The sequence below is a fragment of the Narcine bancroftii genome, chromosome 6 (assembly GCF_036971445.1).
Source record: "Narcine bancroftii isolate sNarBan1 chromosome 6, sNarBan1.hap1, whole genome shotgun sequence".
Lineage (NCBI taxonomy): Eukaryota > Metazoa > Chordata > Chondrichthyes > Torpediniformes > Narcinidae > Narcine > Narcine bancroftii.
This window is the reverse complement of record NC_091474.1, coordinates 72,411,191-72,426,863: the sequence shown is the minus strand read 5'-3', so window position 1 is coordinate 72,426,863 and position 15,673 is coordinate 72,411,191. Positions and strand designations below refer to the sequence as shown.

General features: G+C 40.5%; 1 protein-coding gene across 3 annotated transcripts in view; it reads left to right on the top strand.

Annotated features, from left to right (window-relative positions):
- rassf4a (Ras association domain family member 4a) overlaps window positions 1–15,673 on the top strand; it is a 101,691-nt gene that overhangs the window by 18,481 nt on the left and 67,537 nt on the right. Inside the window, exon 1 of one of the 3 annotated variants that reach the window (XM_069885313.1) lies at window positions 7,177–7,241. The exons of the other annotated variants lie outside the window; for them this stretch is intronic. Within the exon in view, the coding sequence (XP_069741414.1) occupies window positions 7,209–7,241 (33 nt within the window). The 5' untranslated portion in view covers window positions 7,177–7,208. Of the gene's footprint in view, window positions 1–7,176; window positions 7,242–15,673 lie in introns of those variants that run through there. 3 annotated transcript variants of the gene reach the window in all.

Sequence of the window (15,673 nt, the reverse complement as noted above, 5' to 3'; positions counted from 1 at the left end):
GTCCGAGGAGGCCCGCCGCGGAGAGAGAAGCCCGCTCCCTCAGGCCAGTGGAAGTCCCGGGCTCGGGACTACAAAAATGGCTCACAGAGCCGAGTAAAAGTGCGCAACCGCGCATGCGCATGAAAAAAAACACACTGACGGGAGGGGGGAGCAGCTGCGGAGTTGATCTCCACAGCTGAGAGAGACACCTGCAACACAGCAGCAGGTGCAGAACACAGACAATAATGACAACAAGAAAGAAGAGGGTAAAAAGAAAACAAGGAAACAACAGATGGTCAACCCAGAAGAAGAAGAAGAAGAACAGAAAGAAGTGGAAGAAGAAGAGAAAAGCAAGACAATGGATGTATCTTTTTTTAAAAAATATATGGAATCAGTGAAAGAATGGCAATTACAAGAACTTAATGAGATAAAAAGAAGAATTAAGAGTGCAGAAGAAAAAATGAATAAAATAGAAATGGTCATATCAGAGATGGGAAAAAGAGTGGATAATGTGGAAGAACGAGAAATAATCGTAGAAATGGAAGTAGAGGACTTAAAAGAGAAATTAGAAGAATCTAATGAAAAAGTTAAAGAGGCACATGAGCTGTTAGCTCAGAAGATAGATATAATGGAAAACTATAATAGAAGAAATAATATAAAGATAGTGGGCCTTAATGAAGATGAAGAAGGCAAGAATATGAGAGAATTTATAAAAGATTGGATCCCCAGGGTCCTAGGAAGACCAGAATTACAGGAAGAAATGGAAATAGAGAGGGCACATAGAACATTAGCCCCGAAACCACAACCGCAGCAAAAACCAAGATCCATTCTAGTAAAATTTTTAAGATATACAACAAGAGAAAATATATTGGAGAAAGCAATGAAGAAAATAAGAGAAGACAAAAAGCCACTGGAAAACAAAGGTCAAAAAATTTTTTTCTATCCAGACATAAGTTTTGAACTCCTGAAGAAGCGGAAGGAGTTCAATACAGCAAAAACGATCTTATGGAAAAAAGGATATAAATTTATGTTAAAGTACCCAGCGGTACTTAAAATAGTTATTCTAGGGCAACAAAACAGACTATTCTCGGATCCAGAGGAAGCACGAAAATTTGCAGAACAACTACAAAACAAGCAGATAGATGAAGACATGTAATGAGAGTAAAAATGACCACGAACTATATGTATGTGTGTGTATGGGTGTATATATATATATATATATATATGTATGTATATATGTGTATACATGAGTGTATCCGTATTTAGAGGAAAATATATAGAATATAGATAAGAATTAATAAGGGAATGAAAGGGAATAGAGGGAATAAGGAGGGAATTAAAAGAGTGACCTTTGTTATATATGAAAATTGAAATCTTTTCCGGGGGGGGGCTGGGTGGGGAGGAGTTACGGTCACTGCAAAATCAGTTGACGCTTGCGAGTGAATTCACAAATCCAAATGGAGAGGGGAGATGTGGTTGCCCGGCAAGGGATAAAGGGCAACTCAGGAGGGGGAGGGGAGAATGGGGTTAAAGAAGTTTTAAAAAGGAGAATAAGGAAAATGTTTGATGTTTTAGAAATGTTGTCTTATAAAGTATTCAAAACAAGAAAGCAGAAATGGATAAGAAGGAAAGGTGATGATGGAGAAACGGAAAGGGAAGATAAACAAAGTATGAAATGGCTACATTGAACTATATGACTTTAAATATTAACGGAATACATAACCAAATCAAAAGGAAGAAACTGCTAAATTTACTGAAAAAAGAAAAAATTGATATAGCATTTGTGCAAGAAACACATTTAACTGAATTGGAGCACAAGAAATTAAAGAGAGATTGGGTAGGACATGTAACAGCAGCGTCGTATAATTCAAAAACAAGAGGAGTAGCTATATTAATCAGTAAAAATATATGAATTAAAATAGAAGAGGAAATAATAGATCCAGCAGGGAGATATGTAATGATAAAATGTAAGATATATTCGGAGTTTTGGAATCTACTCAATGTATATTCACCTAACGAAGAAGATCAAAAGTTTATGCAAGATATTTTTTTGAAGATAGCAGATACGCAAGGGAACATATTAATAGGAGGGGATTTCAACCTTAATTTGGATTCAAATATGGATAAAACTGGGAAAAAAATTAACAGAAAGAACAAAGTAACCAAATTTATAATTAAATCGATGCATGAAATACAACTTTTGGATATATGGAGGAAACAACACCCAAAGGAAAAGGAATATTCATATTATTCGGGTAGACATAAAACATACTCAAGAATAGAACTATTTCTGTTATCAGCTCGTATGCAAGATAGAGTAAGAAAACCAGAATATAAAGCTAGAATATTATCGGACCATTCACCCTTGATATTGACAATAGAGTTAGAGGACATCACTCCAAGAATGTATAGATGGAGATTAAACTCCATGCTACTTAAAAGGCAGGATTTTAGAGAATTCATTGAAAGACAAATTAAAATGTACTTTGAAATAAATACAGAATCTGTGAAAGATAAGTTTATACTATGGGATGCAATAAAAGCATTCATTAGAGGGCAAATAATAAGTTATGTAACCAAGATGAAGAAGGACTACAGTCAGGAAACAGAGCAGTTGGAAAGGGAAATAGTAAATATAGAAAAAGAATTAGCAATGAAGGAAGATACAACTAAAAGAAGAGAATTGGCAGATAAAAAAATAAAATATGAAACACTACAAACATATAAGGTGGAGAAGAACATAATGAAGACAAAACAGAAATATTATGAACTTGGGGAAAAAACGCATAAAATTCTAGCATGGCAGCTTAAGACAGAACAAGCTCAGAAAATGGTATTGGCATCAAGGAAAAAAGACAAACAAATCACATATAATCCAATGGAGATTAATGAAAACTTTAGAGAATTCTATGAACAATTATACCAAACTGAAAATGAAGGGAAAGAAGGCAAAATAGATGAATTTTTAACTAAAATTGAACTACCAAAATTACAAATAGAGGAACAAAATAAATTAACAGAACCATTTGAAATAGTAGAAATACAAGAGATAATAAAAAAAACTACCAAATAATAAAACACCAGGAGAGGATGGATTCCCAATAGAATTCTATAAAACATTTAAAGATTTATTAATTTCTCCCCTCCTGGAAGTAATCAACCAGTTGACAAAACACAAAGGTTACCAGATTCATGTAAAACAGCAATAATTACAGTAATACCAAAGCAAGGGAAAGATCCACTCGCACCAGCATCATATAGACCAATATCATCACTTAACACAGATTATAAGATAATAGCTAAACTATTAGCAAACAGATTAGCAGATTATGTACCTAAAATGGTAAATCTAGACCAAACTGGATTTATTAAAAAAAGATAGACAACAGACAATATTTATAAATTTATTAACTTAATTCATGCAGTAAAAGGGAGTAAAGCGCCAACAGTAGCAGTTGCTTTAGACGCAGAGAAGGCCTTTGACAGAGTAGAATGGAATTATTTATTCAAAGTATTGCAAAAATTCAGTTTACCAGAGAAGCATATTGGATTAAAGCATTATATAAGGGGCCATTAACAAGGCAGGGATGCCCACTAGATAAACATAAATAAAAGTGAAGCAATGCCAATGAATAATGCGGATTTCTCAAAATTTAAGAAGGAATCACCATTCAGATGGCAAATGCAAGCAATAAGATACCTAGGTATACAAATAAATAAAAATCTCGGCCATCTATATAAACTCAATTATTATCCACTAATGAAAAAATTACAGGGCGATTTAGAGCATTGGAAAGATTTACCATTAACACTAATAGGAAGGATAAACTGTATTAAAATGAACATTTTCCCAAGGATACTATACCTATTTCAGGTATTGCCAATACACTTGACAGAGAAATTCTTCAAGGAGTTAAAGAAAATAATAAGGAAATTTTTATGGAAAGGGGGGAAACCGAGGATAGCACTAGATAAATTAACAGAATGGTATAAACAAGGAGGCTTACAACTACCAAACTTTAAAAATTATTATAGAGCCGCACAATTAAGATACCTATCAGATTTTTATCAAACAAGGGAAAAGCCAGATTGGACTAGATTAGAACTAGATAAAATAGGGGAAAAGATACCTGAACACATATTATATAAATGGGATGAAAAATTGGTACAACATAGGAGTTCTCCAGTATTACATCACCTGCTCAATATTTGGAAGAAGATTCATGTAGAAAGGAATAAAACAAATTACCAATTACCAAAACTAATAATGACGCAAAATCAGTTACTCCCTTTTACAATAGATAACCTTTCCTTTAGAGAATGGGAGAAAAAAGGGATCAAAAGAATGGAAAATTGTTTTTCAGGAAATAGATTATTATCCTTTGTAAAAATGAAGGATAAATATAATATAACTCAAGATACAGTGTTGGCATATTACCAATTGAGATCCTACTTGAGGGACAAATTAGGAAGTAGTCTGAGGTTACCAGAGGGAAGTAACTTTGAATATGTGATTACAGATACAATGACAATCAAAAGATTTATAACAAATATGTATATTAAACTGCAAGAAAAGGAGAATGAGGAAACAAATGGTAAAACTAAACAAAAATGGGAAAAAGATTTAAATATAAAGATAAAGAAGGAAACATGGGAGAAGTTATGCTCTGGAACGATGAGAAATACAATAAATACGAGGTTACATATGATACAATATAACTGGATACACAGGCTATACATTACACCTCAAAAGTTAAATAAATGGGACCCAACAGTATCTGACAGATGTTTTAGTTGTAAAAAAGAAATGGAAACAACAATTCATGCAATCTGGACATGTGAGAAAGTAGAAAAATTTTGGGAAGATCTAAACCAGATATTAAACAAAATTACAGAAAACAATATACCAAAAAACCCAGAGATCTTCCTCCTAAGTAACATAAAAAATAAAGAATTTGGACTTGATTTGGATGGTGCACAAAAAAGATTTGTTAAGATAGCTCTAGCCGTAGCAAAAAAATGTATTATGTCAGGAAATTGGAAGATAATTTGAGAATACATCAATGGTATGTAGAAATGAATAAATGTATTCCATTAGAAAAAATAACATATAATTTAAGAAATAATATTGAAATATTATTCAAATAATATTTGAACAAATATGGGAGCCATACATGAAACACAATAGAGAAAACCTACCGGGGACATCTACCACCTAAATTAACGAAAGGAGAAGGAAATGAAAAGAATTGACTCAGTGGAATTTCTTTTTTATTTTTATTGAATGACAACATTGTTTGACTGGTTTAATGTGTCTTAGATTTTGTACTTTAAATGAATGTGGGGGAGGTTGGGAGAGTGGGATGGGAGGAGGGAGAGGGGAGAAAATGACACTGTATATATTTGAAAAGGAAAATGTATGTATCTTGGTCAGTGTGGTTTATGGTGTGAAAAATAAAAAAATTTTAAAAAAAGGAGGTTGCTGCCCGCCGAACTGTGAGGCGCCAAGATGCACGGTTTGAGGCGAGATCAGCCCACTGGCGGTGGTCAATGTGGCAGGCACCAAGAGATTTCTTTAGGCAGTCCTTGTACCTCTTCTTTGGTGCACCTCTGTCTCGGTGGCCAGTGGAGAGCTCGCCATATAACATGATCTTGGGAAGGCGATGGTCCTCCATTCTGGAGATGTGACCTACCCAGAGCAGTTTGATCTTCAGCAGCGTGAATTCGATGCTGTCGGCCTCTGCCATCTCGAGTACTTCGATGTTGGAGATGAAGTCGCTCCAATGAATGTTGAGGATGGAGCGGAGACAACGCTGGTGGAAGCGTTCTAGGAGCCGTAGGTGATGCCGGTAGAGGACCCATGATTCGGAGCCGAACAGGAGTGTGGGTATGACAACGGCTCTGTATACGCCCAAAATATACACAATGTGTAAATAGCAGAAAAGAGTAGGTAAAATTAAAATGTAGGTTGGAAGGGGGTTGTGGGTTCTGGTGCCATGGCCCCAGCTGCCCGTCATCTGTATTGAGTTGGATCAGCGGTTCAGCTGCAGTGCATCCAAGTTTGCTGTGAAACTAAGTTTGATGGCTCTGTGGGAGGAACACACAGGTTACAGGGAGATTCATGTAAAGTTTATTGTCACCTGATTGATTGTACAAATACAGCCCGACGAAACAGTGTTCTCCAGTCCTCGGTACAAAAACCTGCAGGATCACAATCAGACAAAATACACATACAGGCAAACCATATATTGTTTCATGAATATGAGCGTCTCGGAGAGTCAGTGTGAGCAGCTCCTTTGGTCGTTCAGCATTCTCACTCCCCGTGGGAAGAAGCTGTTCCTCAGCCTGGTGGTGCTGGCTCTGATCCTCCTGGATCTCTTCCCTGATGGGAGCAGCTGAAAGATGCTGTGTGCGGGATGGAAGGGATCCTCAATAATTTTTTGCGCACCCTCTTCAGACAACGATTCCAGTAGATCACATTGATGTGGGGGGGGGGGGGGGGAAGAATCCAGTAATCCTCTCTGCCACTCCTATGGTCCTTGGTCCTGTCAATTGACCTTGAATCCATTCCTCTGTTCTGTGATGAAGCCAGATAATAATGACAGACATCCACTTTGGTTTGATTAATGACTAATGTCCTTGTGACTCAGTTGCCACCTGTTGTTTTTCAAGACTAGATACACATGGTGATCAGCATTGTCTGATTCATCATAATTCTCACATGGGAGCAAGCACCTGACTGGATCTCCATCAGCAGGTTCTCATGAGCTGATGACGTGTCCGAGCAAAGAAGGATGAGAGGAGACTTAACAGAGATCTACAATATTGAGAGGCATAGATAGGGTGGATGGCCAACACTTTTTCCCAGGGCAGGATCAGCAAACACTAGAGGGCATCTGTACAAAGTGAAGGGAAGGAAGATTAGGGGAGATGTCAGAAGTAAGTTCACACAGAGTTGTGGGTGCCAGGAATGCCTTGTCGGGGATGGTGGTGCTGGCTGAAAACATTGGGACATTTAACATTTGGACTCTGGCCATATTTAACCTTTCATAATATTTACTCTGGACTGGGTCCATGGGTAAACTACAGTGCGAACTCCAGTACAAACCAGCTGGTGGTTGGGTATAAAACCAGTCCCTGGAAAAGGGGACACAGAGTATATGGGCATGTTGGTCATCCCTGAAAACCAAGACAGAGTCCAAAGGGTGAAGAGACTCTTAGACAAGCACATGGATGAAAGAAAAAAGGAATTGCGAGGCAGGGTGGGTTTATTTTTTCAAAGTTTTGGTAGGAATATATGGGTTGGCACAACATCGAGGGGCGAAGAGCCTGTTCTGAGCTATAGTCGGGTGGAGATGTCCACCAGAGGTTAAAGCTGGCGAGGAAGGAGAAGGCAAACACAGTGGCTGCAGGTGGTGGGATCTTGAACCAGCAACAGAAAGCTGGAGGGACTCTGGGGGGCAGGCAGCATTGTGGAGAGGAATGATCAGGCAATGTTTCCGGTCAGGACCCTTTCTGATAATGTTCATATCTGGATTGGAAAAGCCCCTCTAATCAGTTCCTTCACCTAGGGTTCAATGATCATGGCCACAGCATTGTGCCACACCATAATAAGGGATGGAACATGAAAATCAGCAGATACTTCCATAGTGACCACTTCCTCGTCCACTCCTCCCTTGGTCCCTTCCCCTGTGATTGTGCTACACTTATGCCCACACCACCGCCCACACCACCATTCGGGGCCCCAAACAGTCCTTCCAGAGGAAACAGCATTTTGCATGGTTCTGCAGGGGTCATCTACTGCATCCAGTGCTCCCATTGTCTCTTCTACATTGAAGAGATAGAAGCAGACTGGGAGATCGCTTCATTGACCAGTGGCCGTCATTTCTATTCCGTTGGGATCATGTCTGTCTCATGCACTGCCAGACTGAGGCCATCCAAAACATGGAGGAATAACACCTTATCTTCTGTCTGGACACCCTCCAAATGGATGGCATTAACATCCTCTTCCTGCTCTTTACTCAGACCTTGAAGGAGGGCTCAGGCTTGAAAAGTTGGTTATACATATTTACCTCCAATGGATGTTGCGAGACCGGCTGAGTTCCTCCAGAATTTTTGTTTTAACTCATGTAATAAGTTAGTGTGTCTATTGCACAGCATGGCCACAGGCCATCTACTGCATCCAGTGCTCCCATTGTCTCTTCCATTCTTATTAGTCCCATCTTCCAGCCCTTGACCTTCATGGCCTGATCCCTCACCAAGAGCTGCCATTATGAGGGGGAGGAGAAGCTCCAAATTAAATCCGGCTCATACAGTGAAACCCCTGGTATCCAGCACCTATGGGGATTGGTAGATGCCGGATAAGTGAATTTTCTGGTTGCTCGAGATTGCGCATTGCTTTGGATTGGCGGACTAATGGAGAGGCGCCGATTTTAAACGTTCTTATTGCTACCTATTTATTTACTTATGCACCAGTTGCTTGAATTCTTGATAAGATTTTACTGTACTTTGAACCTGTGATATATTTGAACATGACATCTTCTTTCTGTTCAAAAGCATTTCCCCATCCTTGCTTTTAAGCCACGCCATCTGATGGGTGTGGCTGAACTCATGGTCAGTATGTGTAGAGAGACAGGAGTGTCCCTACTTTAGAAGAAGTGTGAGATGTTGGCTGGAGTCATTTGGGCCTAGCATCCGTGACCCATTGTGTGTGTGCATTTGTGGCACAGCTGTTTGTCTTCAAACACCACCCAGTAAAGTGTAATGTGGCCAGGAACCTGACCTGATAAGCCTTGGAATGTGCTGAGGATAAACTTTTGGTTTTAGTAAATATGGCAGTGGAGCCCCAATACCACAAGCTTTGAAAATGTCTTAATTTCTGACAACATAGGACATTCGGCTCATCAAGCCAATGCTACTTCTCATGTCTCACATTTTCCTATCAAGATATAATCAAGGTACAAAACATAGGTTACTTATCTTTACTCTATAAAGGACACTGTGTGACTTTCACGTTTTATCTGCACCACCGGCCTGTTTATTGTATGCAAGGTGATGGGTATTTTGTGTTAAAAACCATCTGAAATGCTGGAGGAACTTAGCTAGTCTTTTCAGCGTATAGATGAGACAAAAATGTATTGCCGTCATTTTGGGCTTGAGCGCAGAATAAGCCAGAAGCAGGAAGTCTCAGAATTCAAACAACGAGGGAGGAATCCAGACCAACAAAAGGTGTGAAGTGGAAAGGAGACAGCGAATGGAGAGACCACAGTGGAAGAAGGTTTGGTTTAATGAAAGCCAGAGAAGTCAATATTAATGCCATCTGGTGAGAAGTTGCCCATTTGGAAGATGAGGGGTTGATCCTCCAATTTGTAGAATTGAAATGGGTGGCCACAGGGAGACCCACGTTGTTGCGGTGGACAGAGCCGAGGTGCTCAATGGAATGATCTCCCAGACTGTGCCCTCAGGTCCGAATCTTCAGCTTCTGGCTTATTCCTTGAAGAAGGGCTCAGGCCCGGAATGTCAGCAATATGTCTTTGTCTCCTATAGACTCCAAAGAGACTGGCTGAGTTCCACCACATTATGGGGTAAAACACAGGATTCTGCTGACACCGTGATTAAGTGAAAAAACACACAAACATGCTGGAGAAATTCAGCAGGTCAAACAGTGCTTTTATGTTGCAAAGGTAAAGATACAGAATGTGTTTTTCCCCTAGCATTTTGGTGTGTTTTTACAATCACAGTGTCAGCAGATTTTGTTTCCATGGGTACTTTGTGGCCTTTTACTTACTGCCTTTATCTCCGCAAAGAATGCAAAATTCTAATTGTGCCTCATTACGTCCAAATAATTGAGTTGAACTGCTTACAGTGTGATGAACCTGATTTAAAAACCTGCCAATTCCTCTTGCCTCTAGCCACCCCTTTTGTTGTAGAAATTGAACAGAAACCATTAATTACTTACAGAATCTCAGCACAGTCTGTTTCGTATTCAAGAGTGAAAAGAAAATGTTTAAGATATTTTGTTTCATGGTTAATTTAAGCAATAGTTTAATTTATTTGATATTTCAATTTTTTTTGTGGGCTAAAGTTATGCACATTTCATGACCCATGGGGGCAGTCAGCCCTTTGAAGTTACTCCATCATTCAATTTGAGCTCCGTGTCCTATTCCTGCTTTCTCTCCATACCCTGTGATCCATTTAGCCGATGGGCCACATCCATCCTCCTTTTGAACTGGCCACGACGACTTTTGAGGGAGTTCTACAACCCTCTGAGTGAAGACATTTCTCCTCATCTCCACTTGTCCTTGGACTGCTGTTGTAGGCTTCCCCAACATTGGGTCCAATCCTGTCAGAATCGTGTAACCATGGATGAGATTTAAAATTTAGACATGTGGCCTGGTGACAGGCCCTTTCAGCCCAGGAGTCAGTGCCTCCCAATTGACCTGCATCCCCGATAAGTTTTGAATGGTGGAAGGAAACTGGAGCCCCTGGGGAAAGCCCACGAAGACATGGGAAGAATGTACAAATAGTGCGGGATTTGAATCTGGATCACTGGCACTGTAGTAGCATTGCACTAACTGCTACACTGACCATTACCTCTCATTCTCATTTTCCTGAATTCCAACAAGTATAATAACCCTGGTCTATCTCATCATGCACCAGTCCTGGCATCCAGGCGAACTTTTGCCCCCAACCCCTCCATTGGGAAGAATGTCCCTCCTCAGACTGGGAGGCCAAAACTGCACTCAACACTCAAGCTGTGACCCTGCACAATGAGCTTTCCTGTTAATCAGTTGGAACAAGCAAAATAAATGATTTTGTATTAGGCAAAACTTTTTTAAACTTTAAAAAAAAAACAAAGCAGAAACCTTTTTCTGGATGTTTTGAATTTTATTACAAAATGTTTAAAATGAACATTGTAAACTGTTCCACCTTAAAATTAGAACATTCTTTTCTTTAAAAACAATTCAAAACATTTTTTTCTAATATACATTTGTGCTGAATAATAAGTAGATAAATTAAAAATAATCCAAAAAATACTTTTAAAAATTATTGCTCAGCGTGCACTACATTTTAAATCCATGTAAACACTAACCAGTTTCAATCGGTCTACGATTAACTGGTTCAGCAATGTAAACCATTGAACAAATATTTTCATTCACCTTATTTGTGAAATCTTTAAGACAAGCCCTTTGGCGTTACATTTTGTTGCATTGTCCATTTTTTTTTAAATATAAACACAGTGGACTGGACATGAGAAGAACCATTCAGTAGATTAACATTCAGAAGTGTGATCTCCTACAGAATGCATCTGTGACCAATCCAATATTATGACTTGAAATAAAGGTGCTAATATAATGTAAGGCAGAGTGGTTTCACTAACAAATGAAAAATAAATAATTTGTATCATTGCATCTGCCTTTGTTCCATATATCACAACAGGTCATTGAACATCATTAACTATAGATTTAAATAAGACAGAAAAGAGAGGTCATTTTTGAGCACATTTTGAAGTTGTAGTCCTCGCATTCAAAGGTTTCATGGTTTAATCGTCTGGAATGACTTCATGGTTCAGTGATTCTGCTTAGTCTTGTTTTTGCCTCGGGACTTGAAGGCATTGCTTCTTCCTCTCCATATTGTGTTCAATTCTGTGGGAAAGACAATGGTTTGAATGTTCAGTGGTCATCATTACAGAATCCAAACCTCACTCATCCCCTCCTTTCAAATCCTGCCTGTTTATTGTTGGTGCCATAAAGAACTTTGCAGAATTACTAAATTTTCTATTTATTTTGAAATAATAGTAAATAATGACATTTTGTGACATCTGTTCGCATTGAAGCTTGTAGCATGAATGTGATCAGAAGTCAGAGCAATATTGGTGCTGTCACTGTTATAGTCCTCATCCCCCACCTCTGACCCAGTGATAATTGGTTTATTTCATGCCATGTTCAGAATGTTATCATTTCTTTACATTTCTGCACGTTATTGATATTCTCGTGAAAGCAACATGTTGACAAGTGGGCCACGTTGAAGACTGAGGTACAAGCAAATAAATGGAGTGAATTTGTTCTTAGAGACCTGGACCATGTCACTGTGCAAGCCCACTCCCTGCACCAAATTGCCTTCGCAGCCACTGCAGTCCGGGACACAGCTGGAGGTAGACAGTCCATTGCTGTTTTACCACAGGGCGCATGCTGAACAGAAAGCTCTTCATTCATTGTGTGCATAGTTGAAGTCGTGAGCAGGAAAGCTGCCAAAATTAATGCATGCTGGGGTTTTGGGACCAAATGTCCTGGACCCTCAGTATTCTTGTCCAATTGGCAGTGTTACCTACATTTTTGTAATCTGTTCCGCTTCTGGTTGGCGATCGATCACTTCTTAAAAAAATATTTAGAGCTAAGACACGGTAACTTGGCCCTTACAGCCCAAGAGCTCATGACCCCCAATTAACTTACAACCCCCGAACATTTTGGAGGATGGGACTAAACAGGAGACCCCGGGGAAAACCCACTCGGACACAGGGAGGACGTACAAACTCCTTACAGACAGCGTAGGGTTCGAACCCAAGTTACTGGGTGCTGTAACAATTTTGCACTGACTGTACCGCCCACTGGAATGTGATCTGGTCTGCAGTGAAATCTGAACCGGCAACTACACAGTATTTACTCCAGGGGCATCAACTGTTACTGGCGAACAGTTCCAGGACATGCAGACTGATCTCCTGGCAGTGGAAGTGCGTGTTCCACCGTCACTGTCAATCAGACTAGATTTCACATTCAAGCTCATTAAATTTTCTGGCAACTTTGCTTTCAAATCGTTGCAAAGATTTCAAATGTTGCACCATCGTAGTAATTCAAAATTTCTCCTTTTTATATTTGCAAAATCAACCTTTCTGTTGCCCATTCCCAGGGAATTGAAGCTCTTTCCCTCTTCCCTTACTTTTGAAACATAACCATTATTTTAACTCAAAGTTCAAAATCATTCACAGAGTAGAATGTCTGGGCTTACCTTTCCCAACATGCAGTCAGGTATCTGCCCTGGTTTGAGTTCGGGTTAAGGCACACCTCCATTTCCACATCGTTCAAATTTATTACAAGTCTAGAAGAGGAGAAATTGAAATGTTACTGTCAATGTCTTTGCATCTTTATCGTCGCTGCTGAGGCGATTCATGTTCCTAGCTCGAGAAGGATGGTTTATTCTCATTTGAACACTGACCTGTAATTCTGCAATCAGCGCTAATTGTCAAAAGTCCATTAAAATTTGGATTGCCCTTTTCTGCAAAGGAAGTGGATTTGGAAACCTGCTTCACTTCCCTCAGCGGGTTACTGTAATGCATCCGCAATCGAGTCATCTCCCAGTCAAGAGCCCAGGAGTCTTGGCTGCAGGTTTGAGAGCTGGACCATGTTACTACTCCCTGCACCAAACTGCCAAACTGTGACACAGCCGGAGAATGCATTTCTGAGGCACTTCTGAACGTGCTCAGGCGAACTTTTAGGAAGTCTTATTAACAATTCAATCAAGGGAAACTTAGATCCACACATAGAACATTACAGCACAGAAAATCGGCCGTGCCGAACTAGGATTCTCCATAGTGTCACTGCCCTGCACCCAGTCCATATCCCTCCTGTCCAAATTCTTCTCAAATGTTAAAACTGAGCCTGAATTCACCATTTCAGCTGGTAGTTTGTTCCACACTCCCACCATTCTCTATGTGAATGAGTTCCCTCTAATGTTCCCCCTAAAAACTCTGTAAAACTCCCCTCATTCTTCTACACTCCCCGTTTTAATATTCTTTCCTTGTTAACTGCCAATGGACTCTTTCCTAACACCATTAAAGCAATTTTTCCTTCTTGTGAACCTCATGGAACATCCCATCTCTCCCTCCTGGGAGACTTTACTCACATGATTTGAGTGGAAGAGCAGTGGGAGTCCTTCGGGATGATCAGGAAATCTGTCACGTTGCGGAGACGCACCTTGTTCACCAGGTTGTAGCAGAGGCATCTGGGCACAAAGCTGGAAGCATCTGTAAAAGACGGATCCCACGTGAGTTTGCAGTCAGGAAAGGAAGCAGCTACTGTGTACCCCCCCCCCCCCCCAACCACCACCACCACCACCACCACCACCACATTCACATGGTTCCAGTTAACCCCGACTGACCTGCGGGGAGGTGCATGCAGGCGAATGCGAGAGCCAAGAAAGTGGCTGCCTGGAGTTTGCCGTTCATTTTCTGTTCTTTGTTGGGGGATCTGTAGTCCTGAAAAATGAAACAAGTTAGTGAGGTTTCGCGCGGACTAGAACGGGGTTGGCAGCGCAGCCGGCGCCTTTCTGCAGAATGGAGGGCGAGCACGAACTGCTGTAATTCAGCATCAGGCTGCGAAGTGAAAATGAACGTACTCTGGTGGGTTGTCGGTTGCCTGCGATGCCGATCGGACCAGAGACTGCAACTTGCGCTCTGGCGCTGCCCCTTCCTCTGCTCTCTATTTATCCCCAGCGCCAGATGTGGAGACCAGTCACGTGTTTTACCAGGAAACCCACCGATGATGAAATGTTGAAGTTTTCGTACCCTCGGGCGGGGTGAACCCCAGGCAAAGAGGGAGCCCGTATTTGCAACCAGCTGGCTGGACGATTTGAGGGACTGGAAGCTCGTCCTGTTGCAGCCCCCAGCTCCATGACTGAGATTTAACATTCTCCAAATTGTCTTTTTCTTTTGGTATATTTTCAGAGGAAGGGGCTTATATACCACGTACTTTTTTTCTTGTAGTTTTATTGAATATGTTATTTAATAAAATATTTTTGAGATTGTAAAATCCCTACAAATCCTTAAACTCATTAACAGCTTTTGGAGAAAGCAATGGCAGAGTGGAAAATTGATGTCACCCTTGTGTTTTTGGTGTGAAGTTACTGATTTGACTTTGAAAGTGAGTTTTCCCTGAAGCTATCAGGACAAGGAGGGTTTAAACCCCTTCCCTAGTTAGTGTTGCTGTGTCACAGTTCTGGTATTGTTTGTGTGAAGCTTTTTTTTAAATTTTTTATTTTTCACACCATAAATCACATTAGCCATGATACACACTTTTTCTTTTTCACACATATACAGTGACTTTTTCTCTCCCCCCCCTCCCTCCTCCCAAGCCACCCCCCTCCCATCCATTTTAGGTATACAATCTAGGTTGAATGTTCTCCCAGTATCGTTCCTGGCTACCTCCCACATCCCAAAAATGTACAGGTAGATTATTGGCTGGTTTCGGTTACCTGCCGTGTGTTAATGGCATAACGATGAAATTGATGGGCATGTGTGAGAAAGGTTGTGGGAGAGTCTTGGACAAGAGGGCAAAAGTTCAGGATTGAACTTAGAACAGAGATGCAGAAGGCATTGCTTTACCAGAAGATGGTCAATCTGTGCAGTTTGTGGAGGCCAGATCATTGGGTGTATTGAAGGCAGAGACTGATAGGTTCTTGATTAGTCAGGACATCAAAGATTTTGGGGAGAAAGCTGCGCAGTGGGGCTGAATGGGGAAAAAGGATCAGCTCATGGTTCAATGACAGGGCAGACTCGAAGGGCTGAATGGCTGATTTCTGTTCCTATGTCATGGCCTTTTGGTCTGAAAATGGGTTATAGGGCTAAAGGCTATGAAATGAGCTAATGGGGTCCAACCTAGACACAGTAGGCTGTATAAGAGGGGGTTAGAGAGTTATGGGC